Raw genomic sequence first — 24,743 nt, forward strand, 5'->3', positions numbered from 1 at the left:
AAGTTATTGGTCATAAAAATCCATTGCTGGCTTACAGTCCGTCACTACAGCATACACGGCACAACTACTTTTACGGAAAAAAAATATATTTGCATAAACACAGGATCGTTGAAAGATATGCAAGCGAAAAACAATGAATTTAAGTTTTATATATTTTATGGATTGTTATTATATGGCGTGAATTTCCCGCCATTTGCACAATGGCAACGCTCCAAGAAAAAACAGATTCTTTTTCACTGGGACGCTTTTTACGCCATTGTAAATCTTGCGCGAAGAATAGCCGTTTGTGTTCCGGAATGCTCGCCATGTCTGGATTATTGAAAAATTTGTTCATTTTCTTGAGCTAGTAGGATTACGGTGTGATTGTTTTATGTGTCATGATATTTAAATTACATTTTCATCACAACCAAAATTATGTTCTAAGGTGTCAGCATACGAACCCACCCGTTTGTATACTGACACCATACAAATAATTGTAAGTAGGTACAATACAAGAGCACAAAATAAAGGTCAAAACTGTCAAAAGCACTTGAGTCTAGATAAGATAAAATTGGAAGGTTGTCCTAATTAAAATGTACCTACCAACCAAAATATCGCTGAATTGTCCACTTACTGAGAAGTATGCTTCTAAAAAAGGTCTAGAGTAGGCTGCCGAAAGTTCGCCTCTTATTATAATAAAGCCCTTCACAGAGCCCTCTTGAAGTGTACGTAAGATAAACGAGACAGCTCTTGTTTTGGTTTAAATATGGAGTGATTTTAATAACTACTCCATTCTTTTGTTGCAAAGTTTCATTTTGTTAGGGTTTCGTAGTCACCTAGAAACCCTTATAGTTTCGCCATGTCTGTCTGTCCGAGGCTTTGCTCTGTGATCGTAAGTGCTAGAAAGCTGCAATTTGACATGGATACATAAATCATACAGAACAGTAAAATAAAAAGTATAAAAAAAGTTTTTTTAGGGTACCTCCCATAGCAAAATATTTGTTTTTAATTTTTTTTTTGCTTTTTTTCCAATAGTGTGGGGTATCGTTAGATAGGCCTTTCAAAACGAATAAGGGTCTCCTAAAACCATTATTTTGATATAGTTAATATTATCGGAAATATGCGCTCCGATAGAAAATAAATATGTGTCCTCCCCCCCTCTAACTCTTGAACCACGGGTCCCAAAAACATGAAAAAAATCGTGAAATAAGACCTTAATAAATACTTTGAAAGAAAATTATAGGGACCATGATCGGTCTAGTCGTTTTTGAGTTATTGAAAAAAATCTTCTTTAAGTACAAAGTACAAAGCGCTGCAAAGGTACTCCCTTATGATACCCGTTTGGCCTATTTTGACAGAATGGTAACTACGAAACCCTAAACTGAGCATGGCCCGACATGCTCTTGGCCGATTATTTATAGAAGATTTGTTTTCCTCAATTTCATTGAATGTTTTGTTTTTACGTGTAGTCACATACAAATATAATTTTATTTATAAATAAGTTTTTGGCAAAAATGTAATTTTTGGTACAAGCTTTTATCGCTGACTGCACTTTTTTTTCACAGGCAACTACAGTACTCATAGACTGTAGTACTCATCGAGACAATTCTTAAAACCCCAAACATAGGCTAACTACCAGCTACAACTACTTACTATTAGTTACCATGCAGTTAGCCGCGACCGCGACCAGTGAAACCTGGCCGCGTAGCCAAGATGCCAATCCGTAGCGATCGAAACGCAACTGTCACTGTCGCACTAATATAGAAGAGTGATAGAGAGACATAAAGCTTTTCGTTGTCGAAGCGATAGCGATTGTAACCTTGGCTAGGCCGGCTGTGTCGAATCGTCGAAAATAAAGGTAACAAAACAAATTTGCGATAGACCCGGGTATAAATATGTTTTATCAAATATGTGTTCGAAACGCAAAAGTTTGAAATGTTATAACGTTGAGCATTTTTTTTGCAATTAAATATTATTAAGGAATCTCTTAGATTACCCGACAATTATTGGCAACAAAGTTAGTAGCCAAGCGGACCCCAGGCTCCCATGAGCCGTGGCACGTGCCGGGATAACACGAGGAAGAAGGCTATCGGAAAAAATATAAAATAACAATTAATAAATAATCTAGATGCCCAAAACTTTTCCCAAATTGACTTCAATAATCCCATCGCTTTGCTCTATATATAACGCATGTCAAACTGAGATAAAAACATGGTTTCTCACAAGGAAAAAACACTTTATGCACTGCGAGTTTCTTAATTTCATGATATGATTGATACCTACCGATTTATACAGTTCAAGTACAAACAACTTGAAAAGAAAGTCGTAACATCAACAGCAGCCAATACTGAATTATTTATACTCATTCAGCTGAATGGAAATTGAAGAGTGTTTTTACACCTATTGACTGTATTCTTATGACTTGTGAGTGATAGCCTCTTTTGTGCCAACTTCTGCTCTTTGTATTCTTAAAACGTATCGTTTCTCAAACAGAAAAGTTATTCTGTTATTTAAAATACGAGAAATTTATCCAGTTTCCACCCTATTGATATACTTGTCTGACGTCAAAGGAGTTCGACGGGTTTATATTAAGTAGAGGTAGATTATTTACTCCGCTAAAGTGTTGTTTATATATCGTAATCATGCACCACTGCTCCTTTTCAAACGTTCAGAAGATTTTTTAATAAAACCTCATTTAAAACAATGAATATCTAAATCATTTCAGCGTAAAAACCCATTACTTTTTCGAATGCGAAAGCAATCCAGCAAAAACGTGTGAATGAAGGCAGATGTTGATTCATACTCGTATTTTTCCATCTTTAGGGGACCAACGCGGTCACTCTGCACATATATGTGGGCCTTATCCACTGTGAAGTTAATGAGTAAAAATGAAAGGATTAAATAATTTAGACTATAGGTAGGCAGATTCCATAATACTTATGAATGTAGGTGTACATGTAATGTCATTGTATAACTAACCAAAAGCTTTAAACCATATAAAGCGATTTCTTGTCTTAAACTATTTTAGAATCATGCCAATCATTATCATTTATTCCAAATCATTAAAGATGCATACAAAAAAAAAATATGGAAGAATTTGGACCCCTTTCACGATTACATTAGACTAGTAGTGTAACGTTTCACTACGTGACACCGCGCTTTTGCAACTCGCATTTCAATTGCTCGACGTCGAGGCATGCGTCGAAATAAACATGTGTCGCGCATACATAACGTAATACCCTGCAAGAAATAAATAACGACATCGTGCAATACGTCCGCAGTTCAAGTTTAATATAAACCGATGTCCATTCCCGAAGTTGTTCGAAACATACATTTCGCCGGACAAAATCCGTTTCAAAGCCGGTAAACAAATCTATCCGCGCATCGGTCCTATGATGGAACGGACCACAAAATTCAATTACGTGGCAGACAAAATAAAAACGTCTCGGTGTGCAGATACACGGTGATTTGTTTTCACTGGAACGGCGCGGCGTATCGTCTGTACCTGTAGTGTCATATCTGCGGCCATTCCTGAATTTACTACTTCTATTTAGCATTTTGGGAAAAAAATACGAGGTAATTTATGACGAGTCGTCCATCCAGAAAAATGAAATTTTTGAAGAGTGAATCCATGGTAATTTATGTTACAATTAAAATGTCTTATTACCAAACAACATGTTTCATTATGATATAATGATGAATTGTTTTAGTTTGTTTGTAAAATAAAGGCAACACAGTGAACCTTTTTTTATTAAATTGACCACCAGTCGTAATCAAAACCTAGGGTGACATTGTTCCCTCCTTAAAATTCAATGACTAATTAAAATAAGTGAACATACGAGTATCTCTAATATTTCAGGTAGGTATAATGATTCAGTATCATATGTATACTGAATCATTATACCTAAAATATCAGAGATACAAAATACGATGGAGTCATAGTTAATTGAATAGTGTACTATATGTAGTTATTGCTAATTTAAATATAATAAAATAGCATCACGATAAATAGTTATTTACATTAGAATTGCAGAATATCAATGATCTTGTTTATTAAAGCCAGAGATGGGCATAGATCTACATCTATCAGTCATCTATAACCCATGAAAATTAAAAATCTAATAATGTTGAAAATTATTTATTTGCTTATTTAATTTTTGAATAATTTCCTTCTCTAGTTCCATATATAGACCATACATTATTCCATACTTATTTAAGCAGTAAGGACGGTACTTGCAAACGTCAAACCGAAACAAAATTAACTTGCTAGTTTAATCATAAGTTATATGACGTTTAAAATTAGTTACCTTTTACTGAGCAAGTTCAGAGCACATGAAAGTGTCTTTTCTCGGATGCATCGTGAATTTTGCAGAAATAAAACGATGGTACGGAGCCCCGCCATTGTGAAATACGTCAAGAAAATAATGGCCCGCAACTTTCGTACGATCCGACTGTTTGGTGAAGATAATGTCTTGAGATGAACGTTGAACTGCTTGCTACCGTGACAGATGCTGCAATTTTATTATAGCTCGCATTATATTACTAGAGACGATTTTAGCATAGTCAAGTTTTTATATTAAGGGGCCCACTGATTACCAGTTCGCCGGACGATATCAACCTGTCAGTTAAACGAAAAATTGACAGCTCCGAACAACTGACAGGCTGACAGATGTCGTTCGGCGAACTGGTAATCTGTGGCCCCCTTTAGGTTAAAACAATGCATCACCTTATGCCCGGGACCATTGAACGGAGTCAATTGAACCAAACTGGACGTCAAAATATGCACTTTCTTGTAGAGGGTATACCTTGGCGTTGAGTGAGGTGTCCGAAGGGATAGAACGAGAAGCGATTAACTATTTTTTCACACAAGAAACGTATGTGTAGTTGTACAGTTAGCGTCAAAATTAGCGTATGAAACAACGCACCAAAAGTTACCCTCAAATACAATATTCAGGGTGTAATCGTTAAGTGTAGCCAGGCGATAATTCCGTAAATATAACAGATATCAGAAAAATTCAAATTGATATCGAAAGTGCGTTACCCAATGAGTAAAATTACATTAATAACATTTTTTCAATAAAAGCAGGAATATCCCAAAGATTAACTTCAAACCCTCCCATACATTTAGTACGACGACTCACCCCTCAAAGAACGTCGGTGTCGTAAGAGATAAAATTGCTTGAATTTCATTATTTGCGTTAATAAACTGTAATAAAATAATAAAACTACCGTTTATGAAATAATAAGTCCAACATTTATTTTTTAAGGAAGTACATTTTTTGTTTAGAGTAGTTGTAGTTGACGCCCTACTTGTGCGATACATTGACGGGCCCTCTTAAATGTTTCTAAATGAACTTTTCTTAAAATTTGCGATGTAATTAAAAAATTAATGTTAGATTTATTATTTCTTAAACGGAAGTTTTATTATTTTATTACAATTTATTATCGCAAATAATGAATCTCAAGCAGTTTTATCTCTTACGACAACCGACGTTCTTTGAAGGGTGAGTCGTGGTACTAAATGTATGGGAGGGTTTGAAGTTAATGTTTGGGATATTTCTGCTTTTATTTAAAAAAAGTTATTAATGTAAATTTACGCATTGGGTAACGCACTTTCGATATCAATTTGAAGTTTTCTGATATCTGTTATATTTACGGAATTATCGCCTGGCTACACTTAACGATTACACCCTGTATAGATATTTATTGAGTTTCCATTCAAAAAAAGTATCTGCAACAGTTTCATTGTTCTACATAACATATAGAGACATACTTTAGGCGCATAGTCTGATAGGTACGCTACTTTTGATAGTTTTGATAGTGACTGTAGATCCCGTGTGAATAAAAAACGAGATGCACATTTCATTCGTGCCTATGATCTGATCGGCTTTTCTCACCAACGAAGTTGCGAGTACTAGTTTGTAGCCACGATAATCTCGCTTCACTACTTGCTTGGCGATCAAAAACCACTCGCCGAATACATTTGCCTGGCTGGTATAATACATTAGATTTATGCCAGTTTTAAGTCTATGAGCCACTAGTTGCCGGAAATTAAAGATTTTTCATTTCATTAAAAAAATGCAGACTACGTAAATTTTTGAATATTTTATTCAACTTGCTTTTCTTTAATCTGCATGTAACTGAACCCTTAATATAAATTTCATTCCATAGCGTGACGGACGTACGCGTTTGCGTTAGGTCTCATTTTGTATGGGATTTTCAACAGCGCGCCAAACGGGACGTTTTGGAAATTCAAAATTCCATACGTAATGAGACTAAACGCGTACGTTACATGAAATTTACACTAGAGGTACCTACTGTGCAAGAAGACTTATTCATTCCATGTACTTGCTACTGCAACTAGGTAATAAGAAAACGTTTCTTAGAGCAGCGGGCGAAATACCCCGTGAAATTAACTCTTGCATCCAACCGGACACCTCTCAGGTACGCGAGACAAACGGCCGGCTACGGAGCTACTCGCGCGAATGGAAATAAATAGTTTAGAAGGTAAAAATGCACCTATGCACTTCTCGAGGTCTAAAATGCAAAAGAATGTATAGGAGACCGAGGTGAGTTTTGACAGAGGAGAGTTGCGACATCGTCGATTTTTTGGAATCTAAAGACAGTAAGGACTGTTAGCGAGCTCGCAACAGTGTGCGTTTGTTAGCTCGTAACTTGAATTAACAAACGCGCGCTAATGCGACCTTGTTTTTAGTTAATAGATTCCAAAAAATCAACGATGTCACAACTCTCCTGTGTCAAAACTCACCTCTGTCCCCCCTATAATTATAGAAAAGATTCATGAATGCTGGCGCGGATTTTATGTTGCATTGCTTCCGACTGGTTTGCTATCAAAATCAATGTTGATTTGACTTTGACCTGGATTTTTGACATTTACTGCAGCAATGCAGTGAGCAGTAACCTGCACCTTAATAATACAGCGGTAACACTGACGCAGTCTTATCAAAATATTACCATTACATTAATTGTCGATGATCTTAGCACCATCTTTACTTTCAACGTGGCGACTTGGCCGGCAATGCGGCGGGGCTTCATAAAAAAGACAATCTCTCTTATTGCCGCAATCCGTTACACATGCTCCACCGGGTTATGTCTGCAGCCTCATAAACGACAAAGTAAACCATAATTTATTGCACAAATTTAGGGTCAAATGTAACAATATTGCGCGCGTATATAATTTTAGTTAACGCTTTGTGCAATTTGAAGCTAAATTTTGTTATTTATCAAACATGTTTATATGTATTAATAATTACCTATGCTTTGTTGGATGACAAATACTAATAGGTACTGTTTATTTGCATAAATATTACTGAATAACAATAAATGATAATTAGTCAAATTGAGTATTTAATAGCGTTTTAATTAAGTACTTACACTGACTAAACGTGTTGCATTTTATGATCTATAAATCCATGCATTTCTACTTACATATATTGGTTACAAAAAAAGGAGAGAAAAATTTAGGTATACTTATTATATTTTAGTTTTAGTACAAACGAGTTCATAAATATATATACATACATTTATAGGAGCCTCGTCTGCCAACAAACCATATTATTATTGTGGTTTAGCAGAAGAATTAATGTAATTAGTTTTAAGCAGAATTCATAAATAACCGTTTATCTTTTTTTTCTATTTTTTAAGTTTCATTACATACGTCAAGAAACATCTTTCCATTGTTTATTATTGTGTGTCAATTATGAGGGTTTAAACATGTTTCATATAATTCAGGCTTGTTCAATCATTCCTGTTTAATCTGTAGCCAAAATTGGTTTGTGTTATTAGTGGACCACTTCCACACAAAATGGCTTATACCACTTATAACACTATGAAAAATGTAGCTATTGCTTTGAAAAATACTAGTTGAACTTTTGAAAGTCTGAAGCATAGCTCTTCTTTTATTCATGCCCTGACATGTGGCGCTCTCCGTTGTATACAGGCTTTCTTCTTAAACAAAATAAACAACATTTGCTTCGAGTTTAGTCCTTTGAGAGGCAGCTCCCTGTTTTGATGTTTTATGAATGAGACTGCACTTAGGTCTCATGTTATTGATAGAAAATTTAAGTTCTTAAATTTAAACTTTTAGGTGTTAAATAAATATAATAATTATATTTAGTATAGGCAGTAGCCGAATATTAAATGAATGAAAAAAAGTTAAATTTTTTAAAAGAAACTTCTTTGTTGCCGACTGTACTTGGTCCCAGATCCAATTCCAGTAAAATCCAATGATTTTCATTATCAGTTAGGTGAATATAGTTTTCTAATATAGTGTCAGTGTTTTGTGTTAGGTATAGGTATGTCATTTTAAATTCACATTTCTAAATATACCAAATTCAAAGTGAAAAAAGTAATAAAAAATAAATAAATAAATAAATAAATCATTTATTCAGATGAAATAAACCCTATTATACAGATTTTTTTCTTCTGCCAAACTGCAGGGCAGTTTGTTGGCAGAGGGAACTCCCTTAAAACATAGATGGGTAGACTTAGCTAATTGCCTAATTAATTGTTAACTTATATACATCTTATTGCTTATGCTGGTAACTTTATATTAATTTTGTTTTTAATTTTGTTTAATAGAAACATTTTCATTTTAAATTTAAACATCCTAACTGATTTACATTCCCTTATATCATACGGTATTTCATTATACAATTTTGGGATCAAGTACTTCCTACTCCTTTTTCCATAATAACCGTTTCCATAATAACTTTTTCCATAGTACAATAGTTATTTACGATACAAGTGCGGAAAAGAGGAAATCCGAAACGAGTGGCGATAAATTAAAACACGACCGAAGGGAGTGTTTTAAATCGACACGAGTTGCGAATTACCTATTCGCACGTGTATCGTACAACGTTTTGTAGGTACATATGTCCCTTTAAACTTTTGACATCGCACGAAAAGTGCTATTTTACCCACTAGTGCGGGAAAATAGGACCATATGTACTGTAAATATATTCACTTAGTAGTTTTCAACATAAGAGCTTGTAAATACTTAAAAGATGCAACCTTCTTAGCATTGTATATTCAAATGTTCGAACCGCTCGCTACGCTCTTGGTTCAATTTTGTAATATTTCGCTTGCTCGGGTATCGATATTAGCACTAGTTACAACTTTGCCCCCTTGTAAAACAAATAACTATTGTATCTACATGTCATTTTTACACACAATACACGCACCGTCAAAATGCCTGTTCATACACCAAGTGAACTATTCTTTAATCCAACTGTCTCAGATTTTTTAAGATTATCCCCACCATCCCGACAGCGTAGGCCGATCCCTTTGTCACGCGGAAAACTGTATCTATCTCTGTTTCGCACGGAAAAAAATCAAGTGTTTTCAAACTCGCCGCATCGTTTTGCTTGCATTCTGCTTTCTGGAAATACAACCTTTTGGGTTTTGTCACATTGTACAATTTCCTTTCTCGAACGTGGCGAACATTGATCATTTTGAAGCCAAGCCCGCAAGCATTGTACAAATTCTATTGAGCAAGTGTCTTAAGATATAGCGAAAGCATTCGAATTTAGACTTTACCGCATTGTTACAGAGATCTTTATACAAAAGCGACGGGTAAAATGATTGGTCGTTTAGTATCGAGAGGTTGAGTGGAAAACTTGAAAGGTAGGAAAGCGGGAATGTGTTGGCTAAAGTGAAACAAGCCTTCAGTCGCACCGCGCGCATGCTGGCGTGCGGACCAATTTAAAGGTCGGGTTTTACGTAAGACGGCGGGAACTTTACGATAAATTACTAACTTCTTACGTTGTACGTGTATTTTTTTGGACATTCCAAATCGAGTACAGTTTTTATGGCGTGTATTTTTAGTAATAAAAATAAGTATTTAACTTATAATATTACGTTGTTATGAAGTGATTAGGAACTGAACAACACCTGTTTTGTATCAAGTACGTATTCATATTTAACTACCTACATTCTGGTACTTTTAATTACTTACTTATGAAAGTTTTCCAATCATCCAATTTTTATTACTACAACTATCAGTTACAAAGGCATTTTATTATTAAAAGTAAGTAATTAAACGAATAGTTCAAGGGACGAATCGTTAAAGATTTATGCTAGGTAAGTGTACGTCTTATACCTTGTTTTCTTCCGTTACAAAAACAGTTTGCAAGTTCACTTAGAAATACTACCAACTTTTATTTAATTCACTACTTATAAAATAATGAAAAAAAAAACATGGGTGTTTAAAAAAAATTAAAGTAGGTATTAACTTAGAATAGATTCCTAGGTTTTGTCATGATAAGTTTTGTGAATGCATTGCTTTTGGTTTGTATGTATTGTGTGGAATATTTGTTAGTAAAAAAAATATAGTCTATGCGTTCTTAGATTTTTAATAAATAATTTCCCGTATTTATATTTAATATGATAATAATATATCATTATTTTAAATCGCGTAAAACTTTACATCTGGGATTCATATCCGAATGGAACAAAAATCGTATTACGTACCTACCTACTAAGTTTACGTTGTCCAGCGTCCGTGGGTCAGAACCGTTTTAACACATTCAGGACCAAGAACTTGACTGTCGGGTACACTGTTCGTAGCGACTACGCGCTCTATACGGCGAAACCGTGGCTACGCGCTACGAGCGTAACCCGTAGCACTTAGTGGCAATGAATGTGTTAAATAGACAATTGAAAATTTTGAGTGTGTTTGTTATTATCGCTAACACAAAATATAATAAAAAATAAATATAACATAAACTGAGTAGCCCCATCGAAAATATGAAGGTGTTTTTCACTTCATCGCGCTCTATTGCATAACCCGTGACAAGTAAACATTTGAAATTTACATAGAATGTGTTTGATTGCCGTTACATCGAAAAATTTAGGGATGCTCCCGTACAAGAAACTTTGATTTTTTATATATTTATAACGATTAATAATACATAAGGTAAGGTGGGATAAGATAGTCTTACCCCGGTGATAGTCTTACCCCACCTTACCTTATTTCAAATGTTCTGTGATAATCCACACAAACACCATCTTTCTGAGAATGATAGTGGAAAATCCAGACTGTCCCATAATGCTCCAATGTGAGGGATTACATTCCCCTACAAGTCACACTTCCCTCCCTCCTACAGTGGTAGCAAAAATTGTTAGTTTGGCTACCACTGTATTATATCTATTTGTCAATTTTTAATGTGTATATGTTGTGTTTATGTGTAATTCTTGTATCCTTATTGTTTTGTATATATATGTGTGTAAATCACATGAAATACATAATTTTTTATTTTGAATTTGAATAAAGAAAAACATTATGCATAACATATAATAATGAAAATTGGTAAAGTGTGAGTCGCACTTAAGGAAAAAAACATTGTAAAAATTTGTGTAACGATATTGTCTCAGAACGCGAGTCCGACGCGTGCTTGCCCGGTTTATATCAAAGGTATAAAACGAAATATAAATGACCTATGTACTGTACCTAGGTGGAAAATGTTATGATATGATATATAGATACGTTATGACATGATGTAATAGCTGCGATAGCTAACGGGTGGACTGTATGAGGTGAGATGATGAAAAAACGAGTTAGAACGTACTTATTTTAATAAATATTATACAAGAAAAAATAAGTGCACAATTGCAATCAGTCATAAGGGCAGACTGACACTAGTGACATGTAATCTAATAACAAACAAGAAGTCTAATGTTTTTAAATAGAGGTACAAAAGAGATCGCATGCCAGTCGACAACAAGCTGCATTGGCACATTACAAAATTTCCTAAAGTGACAACTTTTCCATTAACTGCTTAACTACTTGCAAATAATATTTAAAATTAAGTTTAGACAATGAGTTCAGGCATCTCACCAATTTTTTTGAAGTGAAAACTTCTTTAGCGGCGCTGTGCACTTTTTGTGATGGGGAAAAAATGTTAAACTCGCGACAGCGTAAGACGTAAGACGTAAGACGCTTCGTAAGACCAAAAAGAATAGATAGTATAGAGGGGTCCTGTCATTGTAAATTTTGTAGTCACTGTAAATTTACTGCCATCTATCGACACACGACTAAAACTCAAAATGAAAACGTATAAAGTTATCAAAAAATGTATATATATGGATAAATAATTTTATATTTTTAATATCATTTTGATCCATGTTCATTCACTGATATCTATGTGTTAAAATTGTTAAATATGAAACGGTGTCGTCACGCCATCTATCCAAGGATAGGCTAAAGGTGTGTGCGCCACCTATTCGAGAATGACTTTTACTTGAATTCCGAGGCACGTTTTTTCCTTAGACTTTATTCGTCTTATACGAAGTTACATATGTCTTTGGTAAGACGGACACGTGACCTGATCGAAAAACTGTTACAATGTCATTGAGTTTTCACTTTTTTTAATGGAAAAAATAAAACTTTATCTATTGCTTACTTAATTTTTGTCGTGAAATCTGAACTTACGGTATAGTTCAGATTTCACGACAAAAATTAAGTAAGCAATAGATAAAGTTTTATTTTTAGAGTAAATATTACGAAAGAGATTTAACAACAAATTATTATGTACTGACTGTCCAGCTTGCCTAAGTTAAAAAGTTATTTAGGTTTCAGAATACTTAAGCCCAGTTGCACCAACCACATTTAACAGACTGATTAACATCAAACCTAAGCATCAGACAGCAGTGAAGTATGAAATGTCCCATACAAATAAATTTAGCGAACGCTTTAACGGTGACAGACGGTTTGGTGCAACCGACCCTTAGGGTAAATTTATTTGTATGGAAAATTTCATACTTCCCTGTTGTTTGACGTTAATCAGTCTGTTAAATGTGGTTGGTGCAACTGGGCCTTAGTGTCTTGTTTGGGAAATTGTCACTGTTTTTGCCGACACTCTTAATTCCTGTAATGCACCGAAGAGCAATGGAAACTGCTCACTTCTTATGAAAATGTGATCTTCAATGTAGGTTATGTATAAAGAAATCGATAAAAAATTGCTGCGGTAAATGTTATATTTCCATTATTTTTATTATCCAGGGGTAAGTCCCCGTTGACTTAGTCAATAGTTTAGTGGATTTCTGCTTCTTACAAAGAAGATATAGAAAGAAATAAGAATGGTTTATGTTCAGTTTGCCTTTTTTATTGTTGGAATGAGTGGTAGCGGTTGAAACACTCGAAGATTTTGACTGGACTAGCGTTAGCGTAGCGTCTCATTATCATTATTAATTAATTCTAGTTAACTTAAGACGGCCCCGGCCATGTCTGCCGCATGCACCTACAGAGGTGGGCCAAAATAACCACGGTATGGGTGACGGGCGAGGATCTGGTAGGCCCAGACGGAGATGGCGGGATGACCTGGACACATATCTTAACGAATGGCCGGAGATTGCTCTAAACCGAGACGAATGGAAATCTAGTCTTTGCCCAGCAGTGGGACACCGTATAGGCTTATAATATAGTATAACTTAAGACGATATGTAGACGACTGCTTTTCCTTACAAACGTAGTCCCAATTTTTCTCTAACTTCTTTAATTTTTTCTCTAATTTACTTAAACTTTATTTCACAAAAGAAAAACTTAATGTACTAAAGGAAAATAAAAAAATGTAGGTATGAACATTTTGGTGATTCAGAGTCAATGTTATCTATGGAGCAGCTATTTATTATCGCAATTTCGGGGTTGGCTCTTCAATATGATCTACATATCCACCCCTCAGAGCATGGTCAGAGAAACAATTTCACCCTGTATATCCTAGTAGCTAATTGTGATAGTTGTAGATGATTATGTTACATGATTCTGGTTTAAGCCGATGATGAATAGGATGTACGCAGACTTACCTGGATATTCCTGGGACATCCTATGCTAGCTCAAAACGTGCTGCGATGCTAAATGGGTGATTAGTGCGGCTTGGCTGCACGCATTGAAATTATTGCCCTCTAACAATCCGCCTAGATTTGGTATACAGTGTGGAAAGATATGTTGGGCCCTGGAGGGAAACTACCTTAAATCCTTAAGTTGGCTCATTTTACTTAAAGGAGACATTCCTTTATTTTTAAAAAGAAATAAAACTGCATTCAATTTTTTTTTTAATTCGCTTGTCGCAACCGGGAATCGAACCGAGTAAAACTTCCAAAAAATACAACACTCGCTATTTTTTTCTACTAGTCGACACAGTTAATGTTAATGATGACATTTCTCCAAGAAACATTAGGTCTTACAATCGTCTGTCGTACAAAATATCAATAAAATCGAATATTTAGTACTCAAGCAAGAATATTTTTAGACAAGCAAAATTTAAGAAAAAAAGAAAAATCTTTGAATGCAGTTTTATTTCTTTTTAAAAATAAAGGAATGTCTCCTTTAAGTAAAATGAGCCAACTTAAGGATTTAAGGTAGTTTCCCTCCAGGGCCCGCCTTATTTTTCCACCCTGTATAATCTTAATTCCGCAATATATGATGATGTTTGATACATACCGCTACATATAGAAATACTCGTATTATTTCGTTTCTTTCAAATTAAAATGGAAACCCTAATATTACTAAGGTACAGGAGGGGCATTCTTATTGCGGGGAAATTTCTACTATTTAATCGAAATATCTTCCATGTTTTACATTATTAACTAGAGTGCCATATATGTATATCCAGATAGCGAAAAAGATGTATTATTGTGTGTGTTGTCTGTGGCTCTAGTTAAAAAGGTAAAACATGGAAGAACTTTCGATTAGTTGAAATTTCTCCGCAGTCGAAACTGCACCTAATTTTGTTATATTTATTTAAATTTGGGTATTTAAATTGACTAATTACATTTTGCTTCTGATTGGTAGAAGGTCGTACAACAGAAAGATAAAGATAATATCAGTAAACATGTAGTCGCCGATGGAAAATTATGTTACGTTATGGTTGAAAAAAATAAGGAATTACGAGTAAATCTATTGATTATATACTACAATAATTCCTACTTGTTCTATTTGAAATTCCTATTTTTTTATAAAAAAAATATTGTTAATTTCGTTAAATATTACGTATCAATAGCAGACTAAAGTACCTATGCAAATAGCAAACAAAATAGCGGAACATCCCAATCCACAAAACATTGCCGCAATAACAGACTTAAAATTGAATAATAAAGCAACATGGCAACTAATCCAATCAGTAATTTATTATTCCCGAGCACATAACAGCGCGACCATAAACTTGAACAAGTTACAGTACAGAATTCCCTCCCGGCATAATATTCGGACAAATGAAAATTCCGACCGATGCATTTGAAATGGCGGTGCGCAGAGATTTTAATTCCCTTGGCTATGCCGAATCGGCGCATGTTTTTTCATTAAAACGCATTCAATACGACGACGAGCAAGCTTTGAAATGGCGAACCCTTTTAAAAATATTTCCATGACATTCCACTCGCGGTGCGCGCTCTGTTTATAGGTACATTCTTTGTGTCCGGCTTTTATAGCAACAAAATTTATGTTGCATTAAATAGTGGGTAATCCTGAGAGCTGGTTATTATAAAGCGCAAGCAAACAGTTTCGTGTATTTTAATAAAGTGTTTTAATTCGCTATTAATAGCCTCGCATGCGTAACAACTCACTTCTTCCTCGTTCCCTCAATGCTGAGGATCGCGACCACATGCAAGATGTCTCCATTGATTGCGGTCATAAGCCAAGTGGACTGCACGGTGCAGGCTGCCGCCACTAGTCTTCTTCATGGCGTCATACCATCTCTTACGAGCCCCAACTTGAGCGCGTTTGCCGTTCATTCGCTCCAAGATGATACACTTATCCATATCATGCATTGGTGATCTCATAATGTGTCCGAAAATTCTAAGGGTTCGTTCATGGCATGCTTTGGAGAGCCGTGTGGTAATACTGAGTTCTTCCATAATAGATAGAGATGTTAGTTCTTCTAGCTCTCCAAGGTATACGCAGTAATCTTCGCCAACACCACATTTCAAAAGCGTCAATCTAGGCAACATCACAGCTTTTCGGGCTCCAAGTTTTGGCACCGTACATAATTATCTAGAAGACAACGTAACAACTACCTAGCTTACAAAGATTATCCGTGTAGCCTGCTTTGTTTACCCTCTTTGTTTACGCGCAGCTTCATATTTATTACTGTTTTTTGTCATTTTATAGAAACATGTGAGTCAGTTTACTCATACCATATACTTATTTAATTTTGTTATAGATTGTTATCAAATGAGTTACTTAACTCACAATCATTTTAGGTAAAGTCAGTGCATTAATATGTTACTCTTCGAAGGCCGCAAAAATACGTGACACGCTCTTGTCTCTACAAATAAGATCTTGTCAGATATTTTTGCGGCCTTCGTTGTGTAATTTATTATTGCAGGTGAATGTACATTCATTCTGCCTATTTATGAGTTATGTTGGAATGGGAATATTACAATTGAATTCAACTAGATAAAAAATGTTCCACCCATTCATTTATTTTGATATGTCACATAAATATGTATGTATTTAAATACAGTTTAAAAAAAATATTTCTTTTAATTCTTAGTTCCTAAACACAGCGGCCTATGGGACAGCGGCAATTGTGATTTTAACCTTAGAAGAATTTTGTCGTTTTTAGGGTTCCGTACCCAAAGGGTAAAACGGGACCCTATTACTAAGACTCCGCTGTCCGTCCGTCCGTCCGTCTGTCACCAGGCTGTATCTCACGAACCGTGATAGCTTTTACTGATGATGTATTTCTATTGCCGCTATAACAACAAATACTAAAAACAGAATAAAATAAAGATTTAAGTGGGGCTCCCATACAACAAACGTGATTTTTGACCGAAGTTAAGCAACGTCGGGCGGAGTCAGTACTTGGATGGGTGACCTTTTTTTTTGCCGTTTTTTTGCATTATGGTACGGAACCCTTCGTGCGCGAGTCCGACTCGCACTTGCCCGGTTTTTTAGGTATTCTTAGTTGATAAACACAGTGGCCGTTGGGACACCCTTCACCTCCTTCTGAAGCAGCTAACGACTGCTTCGCGTGATTTGGAACTTTTTACGCTCATTTATACTCAAACAAACCCTTGACAGTAAAAAGTTGTAAGAGCGCGACATATCAATGCCTATAATTGTTTTATGAATATGGACAATGGGCCTTTCGTACAGGTTACGGAGTCCGATGATTATTGATAAGTTAGATCTGATAAAATCCATTGTGAAATTGAAGTATAATCCAACGAATAATATGGTATCAATGACTTGTACCTAATAACTACATATTAATGTCTGTTTTTATTGTGGTGGAAGTTACCGTAAAAATCCGTATTTAGTGAAAACGCGTTTTCCCTAGTTAAAGCTAGTATTCTGTATCGCCTCAGTAAAAACGTTTGCAGTAGTTAAAACCAGTTTTCCGTAAAGCCTCGATGAAAACTAGTTTTTACTGAGATTTTTCAGTCAAAACTAGTTGTCACAAAGTTCCTTGGGGAAAACCGATTTTAACCAAAATTAGTTTTGAATAATTAGTGAAAACTAGTTTTCACCGAGGGGCTTTACGAAAATTTGTTTTGACTAAAAATCCTAGTTAAATAAAACTAGTTTTCACCGAGGCCTTACGAATAAGTAGCTTTATCTAGTGAAAACGCGCTATCACTAAGGCTATACGGAAAACTACTAGGAAAAACGCATTTTCACTATAAACGGGTTTTTACAATGACATACTTATATAATCAGAATCAGAATCAGAAATTTATTGGTAAAAGTCACAGAATTTTACATGTCAGGCATAAAAATATATTATAACTAATATATAGTACCTATACCGAGGAAAAAATAACATATCTTTACCAAGAAACGAGCTATAGGCATTAAACTTTAGTGGAATCTCGCTAACTCTAACCTCGATAAGACGAAATCTTCGTTAACACGAAATAAAATGCTATCCCCTTCTCTTCAGAGCCAAAACCTCCATAACTCGAAATATTAACCTCATTAAGGCCCACTTGCACCATCCCAATAACCCGGGGTAAGCTGTTAAACCGTTAACTTAGTGTCAAATTGTACTGGTAACCATGGTAAGTCCAGGTTTAACCCGTTAACCTCGGGTTAGTAGAATGGTGCAAGGGAGCTTAACACGAAGTAACCAACTATTCCCTTCACGACTATTCAGTACCTAGGTACATTGTTTACCTCTATAACTCGAAAAATGATATTTGACCTCTACAACTCGAAGGAATAGTCGTTTTGTTTTACCACCTCTATAACTCGAAGTTATTTACGACCAAACCTTTGTAACTCGAAAAAGACAATAAGACTGTAATTTTTGCATTTCTATAATTACCTCTCTACTTAACACAATTTTTTCATGCGTTTTACCTTTGTAACTCGAAACCTCTTTATGACGAACAAAAACCTCCAAGAACCTCCTTATGTCGATGCCCTCCATTAGACGAAACCTCGTTAACACGAAGATTTTGGCGTTTCCCTTGAGATTCGTACTATCGAGGTTCCACTGTATAACCTTCATGGTAAATAAACTTTGAGGTTAATTGACCGGAGCGTAGCGAAGGTCTACGTTTCGACTGGAGCATTTTGCTTTTGTATGTCCGGATGTTCTCCTCTACAGGTCGTAATTCTTAACCGAATCTCGTGAAATTTTGTGACTGGATTCTATGTCTAAATAAAAATTTTTTGTCCGTCCGGTTTTTTGATTTTTTTTTTAAATGGCGGAGTTGTGATAGCTCGCGCCTAAACAAATAGTGGTATCGGTACCATACGAGTGTTTTCTTTTTGAGATATGTTTATAGATTAAATGGCCAAAAATTCAGAAAATTTATTTCGCTGGTTTCGAAGGTATGGAGATATTTAATTTTAACTAATTTTAATTTGAGAAGGAGTAGCTAAATTTCGTCAACCCATCTAAGAACTATTTGGCTCAGTTTGTAAACGTTCGCTTTTTCTGTTTGCACAGAGGGTCTGGGTTCGATCCCCAGTAATTGTATGCTGGGATATTATTTTAACTTTTTGTATTTTTTTACACATACATTTCGTATTGTTTTTTTTTTAATTTACTATGTTTAAAACTCTTAGCACCATGTTATTTAAAGCTCTGCTCGCGAGGTCTACAGCTCACAGAGCCACTAGTGTAGGTTTATTTCACTAACGACCGCTATTTACTAGGGCTCAAGCTTTACTAGAATAAAACTCATGAAAAACTTTGTAACATTTTGGTTAATGTCAAAAGGTTAGTGCAAAAAAATCGTCCAAGTGTATAGTTTTAACTCATAATTTTGCACAGGCGCTCAAGGAGTCTAGGAGGTAAGATTTGGTTTTATTCCCAAACGAGTGTTTTGTGTTATTTTTATTTAATTAAGTTGGGTGAACCACGGAGGTAAAAAGTCCCATCTTTTACCTACTATAAAATCACTGATAAATAAATATTTCTTTTGGAAATACAAATGCGTTCACTATATTTTATTTTTGTAATTGTTATAATATAAATATGAAATTTGAGTAATTTAAAAGCTGTTGGATAATTTCTACAATATTCACCTTTGAACCCTATGATGAAATCAATAAAGGGTATTTTCTGTTGATGCCTTGAGGTCACTCATGAAATAAAACTATGTAAACGGATTATAATGAATTTAAAATACATCCCGATGTTTCGAAAATATAGATAAAATAAGTGTATAAATTTTATTATTTTGGTGAATATTTGTTTCAATATTTATAATATTTATTTGTTTCAGGTAAATGCAATGAAATGGAACGTAATAATTTTCCAACGATTCGGTAACCTAAGTTCACTAATAATGGAGAGACAAGAAGCGAGACATAATTATAAGCGTACAAAATTATAGACTATTTCCAATGTTGGAACGGAAAGGGAAAATGCCATAGACATGTACGGTCTTCTCGGCGCGGCTGCAAACTCGGCATTGTTGCAGCTACTGTTATCGATTACAGGTACGTTTAAACAGGGTATTTATTAAATCGTGAATAATAAAAATTAACTCCATAGATGACATTTGGGTCTCTATTGTTTCTCATAAAGTTTTAAGTCATAATGTATTGTTTGTCCGTTTTCCTTAGTCATAATTTGTTTTTAGCGTATCTCAAAAGGATAAAACGGAACCCTTTTAGGATCACTCGTGCGTCTGACTGTCTGTCTGTCTGACCATCCCCCCCCCCCCTTTTATCTCCGAAACTACTGGGTCTAAAATTTTGAAAAATATACATATAATAGTTCTTTACCTATTGATGACAGGAAAACCTATTACTACTTAGGTTTTGATCCGACCCCTACGGGTTTTTTAATGACATTATATTCACTTTCCACCTAAAAAAAATACATTGTTAAAAATTTAGTAATGTACGGAACCCTTGGAATGCGAGTCCGACTCGCACTTTACCGGTGTTTTTTTCAGAAACGCGTAACTCTTCAGGATTGCCATAAAACAAACCTAACCTAACCTATCTATAGGATAACCTTACGAAAATCCTGAAAAGTTAACGGTTTCCGAATAAGGACTACCCAATGATAATATGACAAACAATATATTATGACTTGAAACTTGTCTTCATTGATTTAAGTTCTTTTTTTTAAATTTACTAAAGTATATTTTGACAGAATATTATTATCTTATTATTCTCTTTATTCAATTAGGGTCTTAGGTTAGGGTTTTACAATGTGAGTATAAAAGTAAAATATAAAAACACTTACAAAACATAACAAAAATATATAAACACATTATAAAAAACCTAACCTAGGGTTATCAAACTGCACAACGGGACTTAATCGCGTATTTAAGTTTTAAGATTTACCTCCGACGTTTCGAGGACGGCGTTGTCCCCGTGGTCTCGGAGAAGACTGGCTCAAGTTGACATCAACATCTTCTAGCCGCGCGAGTTTTTCGAACTACCCGCACTTGGTCTTGTTTATCAGTTTGAACGTTTTGCGCACTAGGGATGTCACTCTGTCGACACACAACACTAACGATATTCGATTTATCGACTGTCGATATTCGTTTCCGCTTACATTTACTAATGACTGGATTCCATGTGGATGAGATCTTAAAACTTAAATACGCGATTAAGTCCCGTTGTGCAGTTTGATAATGTTTAATAATCGTGAAAGTTTAAATCAGTGTCTAACCTAGGGTGCCGCCGGCAGCGGGGCAGGGTCCAAGCTGCCGGTGGTCAGGGCCGCAGAGTGAGGAATCGACGTACTATACGCGCCGTGTCCAAAATTACCGCCTTCTGCATCTGACCCTTGATCCAACCACCCAGCGAGAGTCTCTCTAGGTGTTGGTCGAGACTCTTCGCTATGAGACCGTTCGCTGACACGACTATAGGAACAATGATCGTCGAGTCAACATCCCACATAGCGGTTATCTCGTGGGCTAAGTCTAGGTACTTGCTGGACTTGTCCTTCTCGGCCTTCACGAGATTCTCATCATGGGGGATGGTGACGTCGACGAGCACGGTCCGGCGCTGCGATCGATCTATCAGCACGATGTCAGGCTTATTGGCTACAATAGTCCTGTCAGTGATGATAGATCGATCCCAATAGAGCGTGGCACGACCATTTTCGAGAACTGGCGCAGGTGAGTACTTGTAGTACGGCACTTCGCGGTCCACAAGGCCGTATAGGAGGGCAAGCTGCTGGTGAATAATTCTGGCTACGAGGTTATTATCTTTATTATTCGATATCATGTTTCGTGCTTGAAATGAAATTTCAGAAGATAAAACATCCTCTCAGAATGTTACTTTAAAATTATTTTGGAATAATTATCAATTATGTAGATCCACTTAAAATGTTTTGTGTAGTAGTGTTAATGGATGGTTTCAATTTTAGCCCTATGGTTAAATTTGTAACAGGCCAATTCAAGTTTTAGTTATTAGATTTGTTTTCAATATGATACTCGTATGATACTGATCTGTCAGTGTCAAAAGGGACGTTTTTGGTTGAAGAAATTACACTTTTGACATTGGCTGATCAGTATCATATTGGTCTAATAACTAAAACTCGAATTGACCTGCAAGACACTTTGGTCCTAGAAAAATATATCAACAATATTATTCGCGATTTAAAACTCAGTCTGTATATTAAAATGTAGATAAGACGTGTAATATAATAAATATTAGAATAGCTTCTGGAAATTTCGAACCTCGATACATTTTTCTAAATTCCATTTTAGCGGCCTTCATAGATATACCCGATTCGTTACTTGCGAAGCAATAAACTTTGAAACTGGACTTGACACTGACATAATTATCTAACCATATCGTATCTAGACGTAATAATTATTATATAACGTATCTTAAAGTTCGAATCGGACCAAAAGATATTGACATAATCAGTGATCGTTAATTTTCCAGAAATTTTGGTGCAGCATTGTTGGTTAAAAGCATCTGTATGCCCTACTCTAGGTGGAATAGATAATTAGGGTTAATAACAGTAATATTAACCTTAACCAATCCGCTCCCTAGAAAAAAATTGGAGAAAATCCTTTATTTTTACTATGCTGCACCAAAATTGCTGGAAAATTAACGATCACTGGACATAATTCAGTCAGCTAGTATCATTGAAAGGCGTGTTGAAACTTATTGTGTGTCTCGCCGACTTCGCGGTATTTACGGCTAACAACAACAACTCGATTTTTCTGACCTTTTTTTTAAATGGTCGGACGCAAATTCTTACAATATTAGCCAAACAAACAAAGAAACGAAAGTAATTAGCGTTTTTTTATCGCGGCTTAGTCTCCTCCACCTGCCATGCGGTTAAGCTAAGTAAAATATTCCGCCATTAAATAAAAGCAAGGTACAGTCGCCATCAGATATATCGGAGCGGCCAAGGTGCTCACAAATATCGGAACACGCCTCTATTGTCAGGGCGTTAGAGCGCGTGTTCAGATATTGTGAACACCTTGGCCGCTCCGATATATCTGATGGCGACTGTACTTCATGAGATACGAAAAAAAAGAACTTACAAAAAACATTCATGGACGAAGCCGAGGATGATTTATAAGTGAATACTTTTACAATTTTAATAAAGTCTACATATGTAAATTCATAATTCATATTTTGATAATTTTTTTGTTTATGTTGTGGATTTATTTAATAAAATCAAACTAAATATTATTACTTTGGGAATAAATCAAATTATTTTATGATTTGTGTTTTTAAGTAGTCACGCTACTAGTTATGTATAATTTATAAACTGAAATAGATGTCATATACTAAAGAAAAATAAATAAAAAGAAAACTCACTCACTTTACTTACTTTTTATTTAATGTATGACATATATATCAGTTTAGAGATATTATTGATTTAATGTGTTTCAACACCGTAGAATGATTGAACTCTATCTGATTTGAGGTACCTAGTTATAGGCAGGCTCACAGCTAACGAATAATTGTGTGTGTTGTTCTTGAAAAGTACATATAAAAGATATAATATAACCTTAATTACTGGTGTTATAAATGACTTAAATACTTAAATCAATCAAAACCATTCCCGACGTCATTTTTTCTTGAACTTATCAACATTTTGGGTAGATATTTGTTTCAACGATATTCTTAACTTTCGGAAGCAGAAGAACGTAAATTATACCTAATTTAAGCATATTAGTAGATATTTTATTTATTTATTTAAACTTTATTGCACAAATTTACAAAAAAAGAGTACAATTGGCGAACTTAACGCCTTGAGGCATTCTCTACCAGTCAACCATTGGGCTAAACAGAGACAGTTAGTTTGGTGCAGGATTGTAAATAGTGGATATGAGAACAGACACAAGTCGAGACACACAGATATGTTTATATTTATTCAATCTGGAAGAAGTTTAGTTACTAAGAATAAGCGCTTAATGCTCATTCTTAAGACAGTTAGTGACTTTTGCCCTTTCCCAATTTCTTGGTAATTTTCCTCGCCGTTTTTATTTCAGTCTTTTTTATCTTTTTCAGGAATTTATATTTGCTTATTATCACGTTTACGTGCACTTATTACTGTGTACATAAAATAGGTAATAGTTGACGAAGCGAGCAAAGACAGCCGTCAGTTGCGGTCCGGATCCGGAAGCAGCTGTGTCGCTTGCGTGCTGTTTGCCAATTTATCACTAAGCTGATTATATATAGGCGTTCCCCTGACGTGCTTTATGACCTTGTTTGCTCTCCGCGTCTCTCCTATATTTACACGCCTTTTAAATCGAGAACAATAGATGATTATCGTATACCGGGTGTGGCCTATAACACAAGCAAAAAATTAAACTGTAGGCTGGACTCCTCAAACTATCCAAGATTTTTGTTCAGCGACATTTAAAAATGATCCCACCACAAACCTTCGGATGTCGTGAGTGTTGTGTGTAGGCAAAGTAACAACTCTAGCGTACAAGTGAATAATTAAGATCAAAGCGGGTAGTTCGCAAAACCCGCGCCGCAAGAAGATGTTGATACAATTCCTCGCCAGTCTGCCTGTGACCACGAACGTAACGTCACGTTCGAAACGTCAGGCCATAAATAAACGTAAGTTTTACGCGCGTAGTCCCGTGTTAGTTATAAAAGTATGAGTGAAAATCGTGTTAGTTTAAATAAAAATAAAAATGATGAAGTCTTTAGACTTCCTATTTTTCACGGAAATTAAATATTATCTTCAATGTACGCTGTCATCAGTGTAATTGACGTTGCTTGTCACGCTTTAAACATAACAAAATTCGCAATACACCGTGTTTTTTTTGATTTCCGTTAATTTCAAGGGTGCATTCCTGAGCTTAAATCAAGTAACTTTCCCAAAGACACCGATGTTCTAATTAAGTCC

General features: G+C 35.3%; 1 protein-coding gene and 1 long non-coding RNA gene across 2 annotated transcripts in view; both read left to right on the top strand.

Annotated features, from left to right (window-relative positions):
- The window catches only part of LOC134806523 (uncharacterized), a 496,946-nt gene that overhangs the window by 108,768 nt on the left and 363,435 nt on the right, over positions 1 to 24,743 (top strand). The window lies entirely within an intron of this gene.
- LOC134806510 (carbonic anhydrase-related protein 10-like) overlaps positions 9,298 to 24,743 on the top strand; it is a 54,100-nt gene continuing 38,654 nt past the window's right edge. The window contains exons 1-2 of the mRNA XM_063779793.1: positions 9,298 to 9,905; positions 19,675 to 19,891. Coding sequence (XP_063635863.1) covers positions 19,828 to 19,891 — 64 coding nt within the window. The 5' untranslated portion in view covers positions 9,298 to 9,905; positions 19,675 to 19,827. The remainder of the gene's footprint in view (positions 9,906 to 19,674; positions 19,892 to 24,743) is intronic.

Source organism: Cydia splendana, chromosome 3 (genome assembly GCF_910591565.1).
Source record: "Cydia splendana chromosome 3, ilCydSple1.2, whole genome shotgun sequence".
NCBI lineage: Eukaryota > Metazoa > Arthropoda > Insecta > Lepidoptera > Tortricidae > Cydia > Cydia splendana.